Below are 18,885 nucleotides of genomic sequence, written 5' to 3'. Positions count from 1 at the left end.
ACTGTCCATCAATGTCTCCTTTGGATTATTCATTGTTTATTACCTATTATTATTATCATCATTATTAGCCTATTATTATTATTATTATTATTATTATCATTCGTATTATTACCCTTATTACTATTTTCTTAAATGTTCTAAACCAAATCAATATACCGTCCCCCCTTTAAAACATGGAACATGTTTTAACCATAGCCAAAGGTACAAGGCCACTGTGACATCATCATCAACCATGGATTGGAACACTCAACAAAACCGTGAAAAACTGTGAAAGCCAAGCCATGCCATGCCATAGCCGGGAAGGCCAAGACCGGCCCCCCATCCCCACCCCACCCCCCTCAATGCTGAGGAGAGCGAGCAGGGAGGAGCACGCATGCAGCAACAAGTAATCGAGTAAATCTACTCCCCACTGCCGCGCGCGTGTGGACCATACACTCCTCTCCTATACCCCCCTCGGCGCTAACCTGAGGAGCAGGCCGTGTAAAGCCCTGCCATCCCATTGGCCGGAAGGACAGACGCCGAGAAGCGCACAGAGAGAGAGAGAGACCAACCACTTTCACCCCCCATATAATAACCACATTTAATACAATAGTCCCAATTCAATATAACAACCATCAACAATATGATCAACAGTCGCATTATCACCATCACATCCATATAACACATAATTCACTCCCAACTTCACCAACTCCTCATGCAGCACACTCAAACAGAGACAACACACCCGGGCGCACACACAGACAAATAGACAGATTACACCATCCAACAGACGGACCACACAATTTATCCCATCCAATACAAATATTTTATCCTAAACAACATACACACGGTACCAATGTACCCAAGGCCCTCGAACGTTACTGGCCCTGCACCGCTGGAGATATTTTCCACACGAGTGAGAATTACAGCCTTCTTTTAACCTTATCGTTACTTAATTGCCGTCAAATATATTATTAACAGACCTGCGTATCGAACCGCACAACTTCCACCGCCTCACCTCTTAAGCGTCTTAATACAACAGTAAACCAGGCAGACCAAGGCAATTACGGTTGCTACACCCAGCCTTAAAGTCGCGGGACCGGAATAAGGGCCCTGACCGAGGACTGACGCGATCCCCGCACGTCCGTTAAGAGGCACAAGGCCTTCATATTTAGTTTTGACATTTGAAAATACAGTAATCCCACCGCGCGCCGCCCCAAAGGTAATGAGTAGCGACCTATTACACAATATACAGGACGGATCTCCCCAATTATTATCTCCCATAATCGGCACTATCAGGACGCACTCCGCGTCCCCATTATCACCCAAAACGCAATAACAGGCTTGCGGACGTCATGCACTCAAACCATCGTCTGCTCATATGCAAATTCACTGTACAGTACATATGAAGCGGCTAAAAATACATAAAAACTTATTAAACAACTGGCCTTAAATGCACCATCCACCCATTACTTATACATGATGCGGCCATATAAAGAATTCAAGTATACTGTACAATAAAGTTGTTAAGCCTGACGCATTCAGTCCGTTCCAGCTGATCTTTTTTCGGATTAAAAGGGTGCGAATTAACTAGACTAGACTGTACCAAAATAGGTTTACAGCAAACATTTCCATTACGACTTATGAAATTAATATGACTTTAGCTCTCGCCATAAAACTTCGCGTCCGGCATACATCACCAAGCCCAGCGCACTCCTGGCTGCGCTTTTGCGCACGGCCCCCCTTTCAATCACATTATACACTTCTTTACACTTTTTATTTTGATTTTATGTTTTTATATCTTACTTATGTCATACACATTTATTGTATGTACTTGTCTTTATTTCTAGCAACCGTAGTTCCTACAAATAAAGTAACATGGACTCCCTCTGCCTGCAACAAAAGGCCATATCCCCACCATTATACAACACCCCAACGCCAAATCAATAAAGGTTCTTTCCGTTAACCTGTTCGTGGAAACGCAGTAAGCAGCCAAACAACTCACCAACGTCCCCTCGACAGGTTGTAATCGTCCGCAGCTAAGCTCGCCAGATTTGTAGTAAATTGAGTGTTGATGGAGATATGTACCATGCAGGTTATACAAAAAGAGAGGCAGTCCAGGCAATGTCCTTTCTTCCCAATTTAGAGTTTATTACAGGACATCAATAATCATTCCAAATCATGACTAAACAGTCAAGACATATATCGAATCATGACTTACCAGCAAGATGTTCTACTGGAAAAGCAAAGCACAACTGACACGAGGTGCTTTTTTATACGGGGTGTGTGTGTGTGTGTGTGTGTGTGTGTGTGTGTGTGTGTGTGTGTGTGTGTGTGTGTGTGTGTGTGTGTGTGTGTGTGTGTGTGTGTGTGTGTGTGTGTGTGTGTGTGTGTGTGTGTGTGTGTGTGTGTGTGTGTGTGTGTGTGTGTGTGTGTGTGTGTGTGTGTGTGTCCATTACCAATTACGTAACCAAGGCTTGTAACTAAGGAGGTCTCAAGATAATAGAATATATTATAGTGGTAGTCACCTCCATTGATAAACTTTCCAACATAGCCTGGGAACCCTATGACCTATTTGACCTCAGGCCGGCAGAACTGTGGGTGCACCTCAGTATTAAAAGTCCAGCCTATCTGTTTCCTTCAATAGCATGCCATGCACCATAAGCATTACCTTGGGTGTATGTACTTAACATTATACTTATACTTGTACTTAACATTATGCTGTGGGTGTAATACATTTGTGTGCAGTAAGAATGTATATTTGTGCCATGGTATAAAGACATGTTGTCTATACATCAAATCAGAGTAAGCCTATTTGTCTCAACAAAGGGAAGGAGAGAAGGGGTAACACAGTTCTATGGGATATAGACTATATCATATAAGTGTATTATGTGTATATGGGTTATCAATATACTACATCTGCTCTGCTCATACACAGCTAAGTACAATATGGGAAACTAGTATAACAATAACGAGGACACAGAAAAAGAAATCTAGATCTACAATGAGTCCTCTGACATCTAATGCTCAACATGGCAGGGTGTGAATGAAGAATGCCTAGACCGGCTTGTGCCAAGTACGTATGTCTCTTCATTCGGTGAGCTGTTCAGAGTCACTATGTTATTTATTGGCCAAGTATGTTCACGATTCGTAAAACCGGTGTACGTCAAATAACATGCTCTGAAGTAGAGCCCATCCACCAGACAGACACCTTAAGCCTGATTGGTTGGTTCCACTCCGTATGCATGATATTGTATCCCTTAGCCTGGAGGGACAGAGGATCTGATGTAAGTCCTACACACTGTCTTCACTAACACTTTTTTGCAGGTGCTTGAAAACCGCATGGACTACATTTTGCTAGTACCTCTAGCAGTGACCGTAGAGGACACTCTTTTATGATTGTCTGCCTCTAAGCCAATGGGAGACTTACCCATAAAACCCATAGTCTGAACGGCATAAAACCCATACTCTGAACACCGCAATGTCATCCGTGAGCTGAGGCAGAGGCTGCAGCACCCAAACTGATTATAGATGCTCATAAATGAGAGCTTGCTGCACCTGGCAGTTATGACTGAATTATTCTTGTTTTCTTTTGTTTAATGCAGATACGTTTCGGTCGCTCGGACCTTCATCAGGCATAGTAGGTGTGCAAAAGGACCTTTTCTACAAATATAAATTAACATACAGTAGTCATTGATGGATTGGTATAAATTTCACACAGATACACAGGGATTAAACATTATATGTTTCTCTGGAGCTGAAGTTGTTGCTAGAGAGAATAGAGGAGGGGCGACAGCAGCTGTGCTTTTCCAGCCTCACTCACTAAGTCAGTGACCCACTGACAGAGCTTTCAGGTCCAGGCAGAGTTTGGAATATAGGAGCTCTGGCACTGTAGTGTTTATGCCCCATTCACATCAGCCAGCAAAACATTAACTAAAATGTTTTATGTAGCCTCTGCAAATTAGCGTTTGCATTCCCTTAGTGCCGTGAAGAGGGACAGTAAATGGCGAAGCGTCACACCTCCCAAACCCTGAGCTTTGGTGCAGGAGGAACTAGCCTTTAGCCAATCGGAATTAGGCTTAGGGAGCCAGCACCCCGAAAGGAAGTCAACTCAAATCACAGCAGAGAAACAGAGGTGGAGAAGTACTGAATGAAATTAGCCCTGTATATACAGTACACCAACTAGTAGTTTAGTTATTATATTGTATAGTAGTTAAATAACCACATCTGAATTGACAGGATGTGCCAGCGCGGGAAAGCCGAGCCAAGGGGAATGGGGCTACAATTACCCAGATGGTGTACAGTTGGCACCGTACTTAGGCTTTTAAATTTATGCACTCACATTGTCCACATTTATAGCTGGCTACGATTTCTTTGCTAATTTGATAACATATCGTGCCAGTTACTCCCTCAGGAAGGGAATCAGCTGTCACAAGGATTCACAGATTTTACTCAAACATCCAGCCTTAAAATAACATAACTCTGTGTCTTATAACCTTCCGTTCGGAAGGACCGCCCTGAAGGCAGGTCTACATCAGTTTAACATTCAATTGGTTGCTGAAGCACTATGGCACCAGCTCTCCCTGTGATTGGCTGCTTGCATCAGCCCCAGGGCTGACATTATTATTGACCGAGTATTGAACTGGTGGGATTTCCTCCCTTGGTTCAGCTATTTATTGCAGTTTTCCCCCATCTCTCATTGTTAAGAGGTCTGCTTCACAGTTCCTTATTTCCAGATTAGGCAACTGCTGTTTACAATAACTAGACATTCATGGATAATTGATATCTTGCTTAGTAAACACATAATCATTGATACAGCATACAACAGGTTATAAGCACTGACATCCTCTCTTCCCTTGAGAGGGAGCCTTTTCACACCTCGACCCCTACCCCCATTGTTATCTTGGAACTTCACAGGCAGGGGTCCATTTTTAGGTATGTCTGTGCTAGCAAGTAATAGTTACTTCTTGTGAAGTCAACACTGGTACAGTACCTATTCATTATTGAACAATATCAATATCATGGATATTTCCACACACATAAATAGAGTGATAACCTACAAGTAGGCTAAAGGAAGCAGCCGAGCAGCGAGTGTGTGAAATCCTTTACCCTTCTATCATGCTCTCTGCCTGGGCAGAAAAGCCCCCTAGGCAACCGCGTGATTTCTTTCTACGTCCGATTTTAGACGGAGACCCGCCCTTGGTGACGCCCCGCGCGGGCCGCCTGCCGGTGAACTTATGTTATGAGTCTTTGACAAAGTCAATAACAGTATCCATAAGAAAGCACGCTAGAGATGTCAACATAAACATGAAACATTATTGTACTGTAAAAAGGGACTTTTTTATACTATTCCCTTCAGCTTTATCCTTTGTAGTATTAGACCGAATACGGACACACGCTAATCAACACAAACACTGTATTTATTAGAACACCCAACATTGTGATCAAATCACAATTCAATCAAAGCAAACCGCGTAAACAATATTAGTAAATACGGACACACGCTAATCACCACAAACACTTTATTTATTAGAACACCCACAATTCATTCAATCAAAGCAAACCACATAAACAATATTTGTTTGCCTTTAATTCTGGAGAGTCATCAGGAAGCTCTCAGAACTCGACTTGACTTTTAGTTTTTAATTAGCAATCTGCATATATAAAAATATGAATTTCCCATTGAATCTCCTACTTACACCAACATTGTTCTTGGTTTAAACAAATAGAAATGGCTGTTATCACTCTCTGCCTGTGTCTGGAAAGTTGCAGTACACCTTCACTTTGCAGCAGGGTTACTTCTTCAGGCATGGGGCATCTATGGGAGATGGTAGTGTTATTTCCACCCTGCCAGTTCCTTTAAATTTTGTCTTGATGTCAAGAGCAGTCTTTGGGCATGCCAATGCTTCATCAGGTGCCAAGGTGACTGAGGAGTAAATAAAGGAGAGGGGGAAGTTGGTTCCCTGCTTTGCTAGAGGCTCAAGTACAGAAGTGTGGTGTAGTACCTGATCAAATGAACAAACATGTCAATGTTTGCTTTTTTAAAATTGTATTCACTCGCTTAACACAATCCATGCCACCTGTTACTATAGAGAGTATGCGCATGCACAAAGTGAATGGCAAATCGAGTGGCAAAGTGACAGGAAAAATGAGTTTAACATTGTTTAATGTCGTATAATGCAATTAGATATGACTTTTCTGTTTGGATGCATGGGCTGTCAAGGCCAGAAAGTAGTTTTTAGCCACTCAGTAGGCATTCCTGCATAACTTCCTGGTCTGATGATGTCACACGCATATCCTCTATAGAAACGCTGTGCAGGTGCCAGAGATAAGGGACAAATGAAAGAATAAATAACCGTGGGCACATCCATGTGCACATCGCGTGCATGTCAAATTATTATTATTATTATTATTATATTTTATATATAAAAAAAATATATATATATATATATATATATATATATATATATATATATATATATATATATATATATATTAGAGCTGGGACTCGATTAAAAAAATTAATCTAATTAATCAGAGGCTTTGTAGTTAATTAATCTCGATTAATCGCATTTTAATCGCATATCAATATTCAACCCGAGAACAGTGAGAAACCTTTTTTTTCAAATGTTTTTTGGTATCCCAGTGAATAGTGACTACGGGATTCCACTCATTTTCAACATTTTACTGTCATTAATATACCTTAGAGTTGTTGTGTGGATATAATAAGAAAGTCCCCCCCATTCTGTGTTGCCTAGAACTGGAGGTCTGAAAAAAATCAGTAACATTATGAAGTACATCTCAGTGACATCACAAAAATGTACTTCATAATGTTACTGTTTTTTTCAGACCTCCAGTTCTATAGGCAACACATAATGGGGGGACTTTATTATTTCCAGTGCACACAACTCCATAGAAAAATGTTGAAAATGAGTGGTATTCCCCTTTAAGCAATACAACTTTTTTATCCCAACAGATAAACAAGAGCAGCAAGTGCCTATATAGTGTCTTCAGTGTGTATATGAAATACTCAAATCTGCTTTACATGGCGGGGCATGAGAACAAATAAAAACAACTTTATTATGGGGGAAACATTTCACATGAGGTTGGGGCTGGCGCATCGAGGACAGCTTGACAGCTTTGTGCTGTGGTGAAATCACCGCGCGTCTCCGGTGGTCTGTGAGACATGTTAAACTGAAGCAGCTAGCAAGCCTAGCATATAAGCTAACGTTGGTCATAAATGGATCCTTTCCCTCTGACATTGCACACAGCCATGCCGCTATCCACGCGTCCATCCGATAGCTTTTACATCTAAATGTCCCATCCATGGAGCAAAAGCGATATAAGCGGCTTCTTCATTAGATTCATTTGGGTTTGGATTTTGGGCTTTCTGACGGAGCTGTAGCCTGTAGTGTAGAGTGAACAACAGCTGCTGCTGCTGCTGCTGCAGCTCGCGTGCCGCAGCCAATTCAGTACTACTAGAAACACAGTGAGAAACGTTCCGCGGTGAAAAAAAAGGTGCGATTAAATGCGTTAATTTTTTTAACGCGTTAATTTTTCTGTAGTTAATTAATCTCAATTAACGCGTTAAAGTCCCGGCACTAATATATACTTTATTTAAATAGCGTCTTTACATCTTGGCACAGGGAGGGTATGCTGCTTAGAACGTAACCAAACGTTCCATCTTGGCCCAGGGAGGGTATGCTGCTTAGAACGTAACCAAACGTTCCATCTTGGCCCAGGGAGGGTATGCTGCTTAGAACGTAACCAAACGTTCCATCTTGGCCCAGGGAGGGTATGCTGCTTAGAACGTAACCAAACGTTCCATCTTGGCCCAGGGAGGGTATGCTGCTTAGAACGTAACCAAACGTTCCATCTTGGCCCAGGGAGGGTATGCTGCTTAGAACGTAACCAAACATTCCTGGCACAGATTGTGTTTTAAAAGATACAGTTCATAGACGCTAATTTGCTTCAAAGCATCAATTAACAATTGTTGTTGCTTTTTTAACCTTTGCTGAGAGGTTGATAAGAAACAAGTAAGTTACTCTAACAAAGACCACGGTGTTGCTATGTTGTGAACAACTGAAATCAATAAGGTACAAAATGAAAGTATAGGGTGTTTATACCTGCAAGCCTGTGTCACACACCGAAAATGGCTGATGTAGAAGCTCAGCAACCAAATAAATATAGCAACAACATATAAATTAGGTTTGTTGATCTGGAGTGTACCCCCTTCCAAGCTATGCCTCTGGCATTCAGCACACAATCCGCTCAAACACACACACACACACACACACACACACACACACACACACACACACACGCACGCAATAACAATGAGTTGGAGAGATTTATTTTTACAACGTGACATATCCAAACATTTTGATCCCAGCTGTTGCCGTTTTAATCAACAATGAATCTGATCCCGTGTACATACAATTAACATGTTGCAATTACATGAAACGATAAATGAACAACCTTGTCTGTGAACAACAACGTGGAGTCGCAGATTGCTTGTGTGTAACAACAATTTGTGTTTTTCAGTAGGTCACCACTTTTGGTCTGACAGTGTAATTTAAAAAAAGTTTAGTTGTACTTGATAGATTTGTGGGCGCATGTGCAACCATAATCGTTACACTCTGGTTCCCTGGCATCAGTGGGAAAGTCAGCCGTTTTTTCCTCAAATTTATATCACCCACATGTATCTTGGCTGACAGGGCAGAACAGCTTGAGAACATTGGTAATACACTATGCGTAGCAAGGCCCTTAGGCAACTGACTATATTTTATGCTATGCTATTGACAGAGTAGAAATGGAAGGTCAAGCCATAAAAGAATGCACATTGCACTTGTATCATTAATGTTGTCATTTTATCAACTGGCCCCTGGCCCCTTGCCATTTTTGTAATGTGGCCCACAGCTTCAGCTATTTGAGTATCCCTGCACTACAGGGTGAGCCTATATGACTGCCCTGCGTGGCCCGCCTGCCGGTGAACTTATGTTATGAGTCTTTGACAAAGTCAATAACAGTATCTGTTATTAGTATTTGAGTTTTACACCATTTGGATTTTTAGATAGGCTATTGCATTTTAGATTTGAAGTTTTATATTTGTGATCGGCAAAATAATTCAGTGTTTTTAATGGCACCTGTCTTTTAAAACCTGTGATCATGCTGAAAGTTGAATAAAAATAAACATAAACATAGTATCCATAAGAAAGCACGCTAGAGATGTCAACATAAACATGAAACATTATTGTACTGTAAAAAGGGACTTTTTTATACTATTCCCTTCAGCTTTATCCTTTGTAGTATTAGACCGAACACAAACACTGTATTTATTAGAACACCCAACATTGTGATCAAATCACAATTCAATCAAAGCAAACCGCGTAAACAATATTAGTAAATACGGACACACACTAATCACCACAAACACTTTATTTATTAGAACACCCAGATCGAATCACAATTCATTCAATCAAAGCAAACCGCATTAACAATATTTGTTTGCCTTTAATTCTGGAGAGTCATCTGTGCCTTTCGAATACTACGACATTCTGTCCCATTCTGTTCATTTTACAAATGTACACTGAAAGTTAGAAAGTAACGCTGCGCGTGTATCTTTCATCATCTGTCACACAACTATATGACTGCCATTACCCTACTGTAGATGTGAACTGTGTTTAGCCTGGAAACCAGACAAATCTGCCATAGCAAATGGGCAAAAAAAAGCCCATTGGCAAATTTGGTCTGGCACTGTTGAAGTTGTGATTGCATTCCACTCCCTCCAAAGTAGTGAGGGACCAATCAGGGCCAAATATGTGGCAGGTTTATCACCAGAGGGATTTAGTTTAATGGAAATGCAGGTTCCACACAGAGATTCCAGACTAATATCTATTATCTACGCAGTGATATTAGTCTGGCCATGCCAGACAAACTGTGTTCACTTTCGTATATGATGCTGAGCTGAGCAAAATGTAACCTCAGAGAGTTCCAGGCTATTACTTTGCCTTTGTAAAAGCTAGTTGCCTGTGATTATGGCAATTTGTTTTCATCATGGCCCTGGGGTACTGGGCCTTTGCCAGGTTTCAATTCTCAAGTTGTGTAATCTATATGTACTGTATATGTATATCCATACACGAAATGCACCCTTTTCCAGAGTACAGACAGTTTGCCTGTGTGCGTTCACGGGTACATGCATGCGTGTGTCTTTCAGCAGTTGTATGCGTACAGAGTCCTCAGTCCTCTGAGGTGTGGGCCTTGTAAGGCCCCAAGGCATCGCTGCACATCTGGCATCCTCTAATCCTCTTTGTGCAGAGGAGAACCAGAACAACACATCCAAGAACACAGCCTAGAAACACAGCAGCTTACCAGGCACACGCACACCCCGTCACCCCGGGGACAATAATATTGTCCCCGGGGTGACGGGGTGTGCGTGTGCCTGGTAAGCTGCTGTGTTTCTAGGCTGTGCGTGTGATCATATTATGATCAGGGTAATCACTGTGTTAATTTTCTGCTCAAGGGAGATCATATAAAGTGTACACACACACACACACACACACACACACACACGCACACACACACGCGTACGTGTTGAAATTCTTAGCAGTTTTATTTCATTGCCTCAGGCACAGTTCGCCATGCGTGTACTGTAGCACTGTGGGAAATGATCCATCATGCCAGGGTTTTCCCCCATTCAAGCTTTATTTTAACCATTTAAGGCCTATACTTTTTAGTGGTGACAATGCTCCTATGATTGGCCGTGTGTGTCCCTATGTGTCTATGTCCGTATGTATGAGTATAGATGTGTATGTCCGTATACATGAGTGTGTGTGTATTACTGTTAGAATCGGTCTCCGCTACAAGTTCCATTCACCGTCGGTTACAGTCCCTATCATGGTCACGCGACCACAAATAGCATGCTCTATCTCTCTGCCTCTGATTAGGTCATTATTTTGAAGAATTAATCCAGGGGTTGAGAACAGAGAATGCAGAGAAGGCGTGAATGCCTAACAGTTTGGCTGAAGAATGAAGATCCACATCTACATGTCATGTAGATTGAACTCTTCGGACTTGCTCTGTGGATGTTGCGCAGCTGCAGGCATATATGCTAATTACTTTAATCGGGGACATCTGTGTAAGATTCCAATGGTATAAACATTACTTTCATTATACTCTAAATATTTTTTCAAATGAGATTTGGCCGAAGAATGTATTTTTATGTGCTCTGCTCTTTCTTGGGTCTCCCCCCCCCCCTCCATCTCTCTCTCTTTCCCGCTCTCTCTGCTGGCATGGTGTCGTATTGTTAGCTTGTAGTTCTGTTCTTTTTGCACACGGACGCATTCAACGGTCCTTTTAACTGCCTGGTGCTGTTGGCAGAGCAGTCATCATCATCATTTGTCTTATGATCTCCATTCTCCACTTGTCTACGACGTCTGATGTGATATCACTGTGATGATCATGGAATGACATGATCGTTACGCACAGCATCCTGCTGCTGAGTGCTCCCGCACACTAAAAACACCCTAAAGATGCACACGGAGCCAACATAAACAAAATGTGGGAGATACCATGTCGAGTCACCATACAGGGTAAACTTGATATAGATAGGGGAGTAAAACACGTATGAAAAAACTAAACATTTTTCAAAATTCAACAAATTAAAGTTGTATCAATGCATGTTGTAGTCACTTACAAATCACACACACACAGACTTGTATATTGTCGCTGTCGGGTGGAAACCTTTTATATCCATAACTGCTACTTTTAGCAAACTGAGCAAAAACTTTGTTCCAATGGATCCCATGTAGTTATTATTTAGTCACAAGCTCTTGTTAATACTTTTCATTGGTTCAATATTTATAAAAACCCACAGACACACAACCACTTTTCACTTTAAACAAAATGTATTAAAAAAGGTAATCTACAGGCTCACAACGTGAAAACAATAACCCCCTCCAAGCTCCACACCACGGGCGAGCAGACCTTCTGTTCAGCTGCCCCTTGAGAGCTCCACAGTCTGTTGATGAGGACTAAAGACTTTCCTTTCTCACTAGGCATTCACTTAGATTTTCTGGTTTTACCCCCTAGGTCTTTTGCCCCCATGCGTTTTGTTTAGTTGTGGTGTTTTTTATGCCAAAAACTGCAGCACAGAGATTTGTTTCAAATGTAAAGTGCAATGTAAATAAAATGATATTATTATTATAACAATGTGTCAACCATGTGACGCGTTGTGAGCTTGTGAAAATGATATTTTTTCTACTTTTGTGTGACACTGTATTGTGACCACGACGACCTAGAAGAGTATGTGCAGTATTACATTTTTATCATGGCAAAGGCAATATTTTACCTCTTTATGTTAAACATAAAGTATGTTAAAATGAAATGATTAAACTGAAAGTGCCTGGGACACCCTGCTGTGACATCCTTATGCCAGACATGCTTGTGTTAATAATGGCTGGAAGGGGAGTGCACAGGGTCCAGCTGTCTAATGCCAGCACACAGAGACGTCTCACCGCGTTAATTGGCTTGTTGACTGCCCATCAGGAGTGACCTTTTTCCTTTCGGAAATAGGAAGATGCATCCTATGATGTCGCCCTCACTCACAGTTGTTGTTTTTCCCCACGTGAATTCATCTAATCTTGTATCACCTGCATGTTGCCTTTATATTGTTTGTTTGGGAGAAAGAGTCGACTCGCACATAGTGTGTAGTTTAAATGGAGAGTACTGTAGCAGTGATGTAAATAGGTTTTCAATGTAATGAGTCCCGGGATGCAGGGATGGTCTTTTAGATGAGTCCCAGAGACATTTTATGACCCACTTCAACGACGTTAGGAGTCATATTTTGCCAGTTTTTCAAATTGCAGCATTTAACTCCCATTTCATTTGATATGGTTATAATGTAGTTATATTCATGATTATTATAACTAAAGCAATTATTTTACGTGTATTATTGTGTACATGCTGAGTACAGTAGTGCATCCCGTGGATGCAGAGGTCGTTGTTTTATTGCGTCCCTTAACTATAAACTGCGTTTTGGGATGCAAAATGGACCCTATTTTAATCTCTGCTGTAGGTTAGTCCTTAAGTTAGAGGAAGGATTTTTCCTACTCTCCAGAGAGCAAATACATAATGTATGGTGGACCCATAAGTGTCCACTGTCCATTATTATTTTATATTTGGTTACATTTCTACACTTTCAGAGTCAAATGAACACATGCAGGATTTTACATGAAACTTGTCCTCTGACACTTTTCTTCCTCAAATAGCATACTTCTGTAGTTTAACATAATCTCTGACCCATTTTGTTTCTTTGTTTCATTCATTTATTTATTTTTGCTGTTCCTTTCTCTCTTTTTTCCTGGCTCAACTGCATGGCCTCACTTTTTGTTTTCACTCCCCTCGCTGGTTCATTCATCTGTTTGACTCTTTAAATGTGTTATACTGTACCAACCGTTGTTATACCAACTTGCTGTCTTCTAGGTGGTGGAGATAGCGCTAAAGGTTAGCCCCATACTGGGTGCCCACATGTTCCAACCCCTGCTGCCTGCTGTCTTCAGAGGCATTGTGGATGGAGAAGTATGTTTATAACATGTCTGTGTTTCACGTTTCTTTACAACAATGAACTGGTCTAGCTAGATTGACTGATTGATTGATTGATTTTAAATTGTATTTCACAGTATGCAGAATGGGTACATTTCAAACAAAAGTACAGGTCAAAAACTGTTACTTGATAGATCCAGAAAACGCACAAAGACTTGTTTACATAAGGGTCCTCCATTTTCAATTAATGACGTACTGTTGTACTGCATGACGTAATTCATGTTTACATAACTGTCCTCCATTTTCAATTCATGGCGTAATTCATAAGTTTCATAACATACCATTTCAATGTAATGACTTACAAATATACACTTATATGAAAAAAGAGAAAATAAATCATATTTCAATACAGTTAAAAAAAGGGAAAAAAGAGAAATGACGTGTGCAGGGGGAGGGGTGTTGTAGGGGGGGGACTTTGACTTTTTTTTCCCGGAGGCCACTTGTTGTCTTTGTCAAAAATCACCCATTTGTCCTCCTCTGTTATAAACTCGTGTTAGAGGGGCTACATATACATATTGTTATTGATTGACTGGCTCCTAATTTGTGTCATTACTCCTGGCATGTTCTCTCTGTAAAAGGTCTCTTATGGATTTTGTGTTTGTGTTGTACAGAGGTACCCGGTGGTGATGTCCACCTACCTAGGTATCTTGGGTCGAGTCCTGCTCCAGAACTCCAGCTTTTTCTCCTCTCTGCTCACTCAGATGGCCTCTGAGTGCAACCAGGAGGTAAGACTCATCACTAACATGACATTCAGCCCATTTATTTATTGCTCTCTTGACCGCTCTTTCTTTTAAGGTTGTTCCTTGGCAGGGAATCGGTTAACATCCAATTTTACCACAGATTTGTTTTTTTTGTCAATTTGAAGAATGAGAAACATGGCACCATTTTATATCCTCAAATCAGACCAAAGTAGTGTGTGAACCAATCAGAGAGATTTCACATCATGAACCAATCAACAATGGCATTAACCTTGTCATTCTAATAATACATCAAACTTATAAAGCACCTTTATAGGTCCAAAAAGACTATACAAAACAAAACAACTTTATTAAAGCAAAACAAATTTGAATATTTAAAAGAAACAGGCTAAAGAAGGAAACTAAAAGCAGTTAAAAATAGAGAGGTGAAAAGACTTGGGTGGGGAAGGCGAGTCTGAAGAGGTCGGCTTTTGACGGCGGTTTTGAAGATCAATCAAGCTTTATTTTTATAGCACAATTCAGACAGTTCAATGTGCTTCACAGGAAAAAGAAAAAACAATGTTAAAGAAAGAAGGTGAAAACCAAGAACACAAAAGATACGGTGGGGGCTGCATTGTTGTGGGTTGGGAGAGTGTTCCAGAGAGTGGGGGTGGCAAATGAGATTGATTGATTGATTGATTGATTGAAAAATGTATTAACAGTTTGCAGAATTACAGTACATTTCAAGCACAAACTCAATACAAAGGCTGTTAACTCTGAGTGGACGACCCAATTAAGCATTACACTTGTTTCCAATAGGGTCCACAATGTTCAATTCATCAAAAACATTTAGAGACGTACAAATAGACACTTCTATATAGACAAAGGACAGAACAGGAATTCATCATACAGGAATAACAGGAATTCAGAGATGGCCCTGTCGCCCCAGGTTGGTTGAAATGAGATGGCCCTGTCGCCCCAGGTTGGTTGAGATGGCCCTGTCGCCCAGGTTGGTTGAGATGAGATGGCCCTGTCGCCCCATGTTGGTTGCCTATTGAATTCAGTTACCTCACGTCGCCTCCATTACGCAGGTCACAGAATGCCACAACTTCACACAGCTGCGTAACACGCAGAGCAGCGACGGGTTGTGCCAACTTGCATGCGTGTCGCACCGACGGGACATCAATAATAGGCTATGATCTATCTTTGAACGGGTAAGGACTAGTACACATAATTATAAAAATAATGTAATAATATAATACATACTATAACAATATACAATTATAATAATGTAATATACAGTGTAATACAATATGTACTATAATAACATACAATTATAATAATAGTGTAATAATAATGTACGGCCTAGCGGTCTGGGCACCGAGTCCTGATCCCTGATGCCGACGACCTTTGCTTCGGGTCTCCTCCCCCATCGCTCTCCCCGTTTCCTGTCAACCTACTGTATTATCTATCAATGAAAAAAAGCAAAAAAGTTTACATTATAATAATAATGTAAACATATAGATATCACAATATACATCATAATATACAACAATTACACATGTGTTTTTGTGTATGCATAAAAACCCATACTGATGACTATCTCAACAGTTTCCAGCAAATCCACAGTGTTTGATGTGCCACAAAATGTGACAATGTGACAAGAATCTGCTGAATATAACAAACTGCAGTTTTAGGATCACAAAATACTTATAATTAGTCCTTCAACTTGCAACTGCTGTGAGAGGTGTAAGATCAATGAACATTTAAACTCCCTAACTTTTTTTTGAAGGCTTTAATTTCCTTCAGCAGCAGTCTTCAGCGTGTCAGCCAGTCACAGTCATCAACCCTTCTGGCATTCGTCAGCATTTTAAAACGGTTAAAGAGGATTGAGACAACAGATCTTTGACAGGCTTTTTCTCAGCTTCTTGTTTTAAAGACATTCAAATATGTATATCTTCATCTATTTTCAGATATTGGTGTATGACACATGATTTGAAAGCTATTTTCTGCCTTGCTGTCACAAGTTGTGGATAAGGTCTTTGTATATAACAGACGATGGGGAAATAATATACAAATGATTGATTGGGCCTGGTTTCACACTGAAATAGTGAAGGTGCTGCGTGCTGATCCACGTCTGTTCACACAATTTGTCTGAACCATTGATTGATTGGATACTTACATGATCTCTTGGATACAGATGATCTCCTTCCAGTGTTATGCCCATGGGCATCACTCACTCTAGTGAAGTCGTTTGACAGCCACAAAGAGTCCCAACGCGCTTCAGCCAGAGCTCGGTGCTCAACAGGGACAACTCAAATAAGACCGAAAAAATACCTGGCCCCGATTAGGTTACCTTTTCTTTAATTGCGATTACATGGTTACCAGCTGTGACCGTAAAGTCTTCAGACTTACTGACGTTGACTTTAGACGCAAAAATAATAGATTATGTTTTTCCCAGGTGTATTGACAGATTGTTATCAGAGAGCGTGTATATTGTTGAGCTCAGAGCTGAGAACTTTCATAGCTATTACTTGAATGAGCATCGACTGCCTACAGGTGGAAATGACTGTAGTCTTCTATGCATAGTTGTGGATTTGTAAATATTTTGTCTCATCACGACTGTGCAGCAGTAGTAAATAACAACATCAGACATGCATTTGAATACCTACATATTTAAGCCCTCACACAGGCACACTTTGGCCATGTTTAGCACAGTTCGTGAACTGTACAAAAAAATAATAAAAATAATAATACAATAATAAAATAAAAATATTTTAATAATAATCATCATCATCATCATCTAAGAATTGGCACAGTTTAAACAGTTGTTCTGTACCAAAATGGAAATGGAAATGCAATTGGAGCAGTTATCATCTATTACCATTCTATAGTTCTATATTCTAAAGCGTGATCACATCACCCCTGTCTTGATGTCGCTTCACTGGCTTCCGGTCAACTATAGAGTTGATTTTAAAATTATTTTAATCTCCTTTAAAGCTCAAAGAGGTCTTGCCCCTAGCTATATCACGGAGCTCTTGCCCCCTCACGACCCTCCTCGCAGCCTGAGGTCTGCAGGCAAGGGGCTCCTAAAAATCCGTTCCGCGAACTACGTCACAAAGGGTGATCGGGCCTTCGCCATCCGAGCAACAAAGCTCTGGAATGAGCTTCCAGAATTAGTTTGCCTCACTGACTCCCTCACACGTTTTAAATCCCTATTAAACCCCATTTGTTTCAAAAAGCATTCCTATAAATAACTTTTTGTTTTTCCCTGCCTTTTACTGATCTTGTGTTATCTTGATTTGTTTAATGTTTGGGTATTTCTTGTTTATTGCGTTCATTATGTTAGATCATGTCACTTATTTGTTTTTCTATTTTTCTATTGTGAATTTTCTTGTTATTCCTGTGCAGCACTTTGTGGCTCATGCCTAGAAAGGTGCTATATATAAATAAAGTTATTATTATATTGCTGTGGAAAAGCCCTAATTGACATAAAATGTGAGCAAGAGTTCCAACGACGGACAAATGACCCGCTTTTGCTTTACTGGTTGTGTCTAATGCCAAAAAGAATATAAAGTTGGCTAACTTCACTGTAAAACTAGAATAAATATAGGAGCAGAATTTCAGAAGTTGGCGAGAGCTTCAGGAGCTGACACGTGTTTGGGGAACCCGGAGTTCCCACAGCATTGCAGCCATTATGTTACGAGCTTACGAGTCCACAGTCAGCCATTAGCTTACTGATATACTGCTCCACAGCTACTGTATCCGTTAATGATTCTCTCTCTCCGTTGCTCACGTTTTATCTCCTTCACTCTCCTCTGCTAAACTGTTTGTCCCTTACTGTCTTTCTTTTCCACGTTCACTCTCCCGCATCAAACCCCACTGACCTCCCCGACTGTTCCAGATGGACCAGTTGTTGGGTAGCGTGATAGAGATGTGGGTGGACCGCATGGACAACATCACTCAGCCAGAGAGAAGGAAGATGTCTTCCCTGGCCCTCCTCTCCCTCCTACCATCTGACAACAGGTAATGCCTACTTTTAATATCTAGAGGGCCTGGTATATACAGTAGGTGGGGGGATGGTAGAGGTCGCATTCTAGGTTGTAGCAAAGTGAAGGACTTTTATGAGTGACTGTATATGTGTACTGTAAAACTGTATATCCATGAACTTCAACAATTCTTAACCATCTAGAACAGGGTTTGTCTGTATGTACGTGCAGGTACAGGTATGTCTCTGTCCCTACAAAGGTAGCACATTCGCAGCTCATGCCACTATGTGCATGAAGTCACAAATCACACAAAATCCTGAAAGTACCCCAGGCTACTTTTGACAGTAGGTCCACTGGTATTTACTTCTGCCAAACTTCTTCGCTGAAAAATGACAAATTCACAAGATGTCGCTGTGAGCGCTCTCTTTCTCTCTCTCTCTCTCTCTCTCTCTCTCTCTCTCTCTCTCTCTCTCTCTCTCTCTCTCTCTCTCTCTCTCTCTCTCTGTCACTCACTGCTTAATGATCCACGTGATAAATACAATCCACTTTACATGCATCTTCCATTTCAGATCCTTTGATGCCATTTCAGATAATTACATGGCACATTTGCATATTTACACCACCAACATTTCTTTCCT

The 18,885-nt window shown here is 40.9% G+C and overlaps 1 protein-coding gene across 1 annotated transcript in view; it reads left to right on the top strand.

Annotated features, from left to right (window-relative positions):
- The window catches only part of ipo11 (importin 11), a 217,581-nt gene that overhangs the window by 134,267 nt on the left and 64,429 nt on the right, over positions 1-18,885 (top strand). The window contains exons 25-27 of the mRNA XM_079517126.1: positions 13,462-13,557; positions 14,193-14,306; positions 18,163-18,284. Of these exons, the coding sequence (XP_079373252.1) occupies positions 13,462-13,557; positions 14,193-14,306; positions 18,163-18,284 (332 nt within the window). The remainder of the gene's footprint in view (positions 1-13,461; positions 13,558-14,192; positions 14,307-18,162; positions 18,285-18,885) is intronic.

Source organism: Electrona antarctica (assembly GCF_951216825.1).
Source record: "Electrona antarctica genome assembly, chromosome: 12".
In the NCBI taxonomy this organism is placed as follows: domain Eukaryota; kingdom Metazoa; phylum Chordata; class Actinopteri; order Myctophiformes; family Myctophidae; genus Electrona; species Electrona antarctica.
Note: the sequence above shows the minus strand (reverse complement) of the source record. Positions and strands in the feature narration are given on the sequence as shown.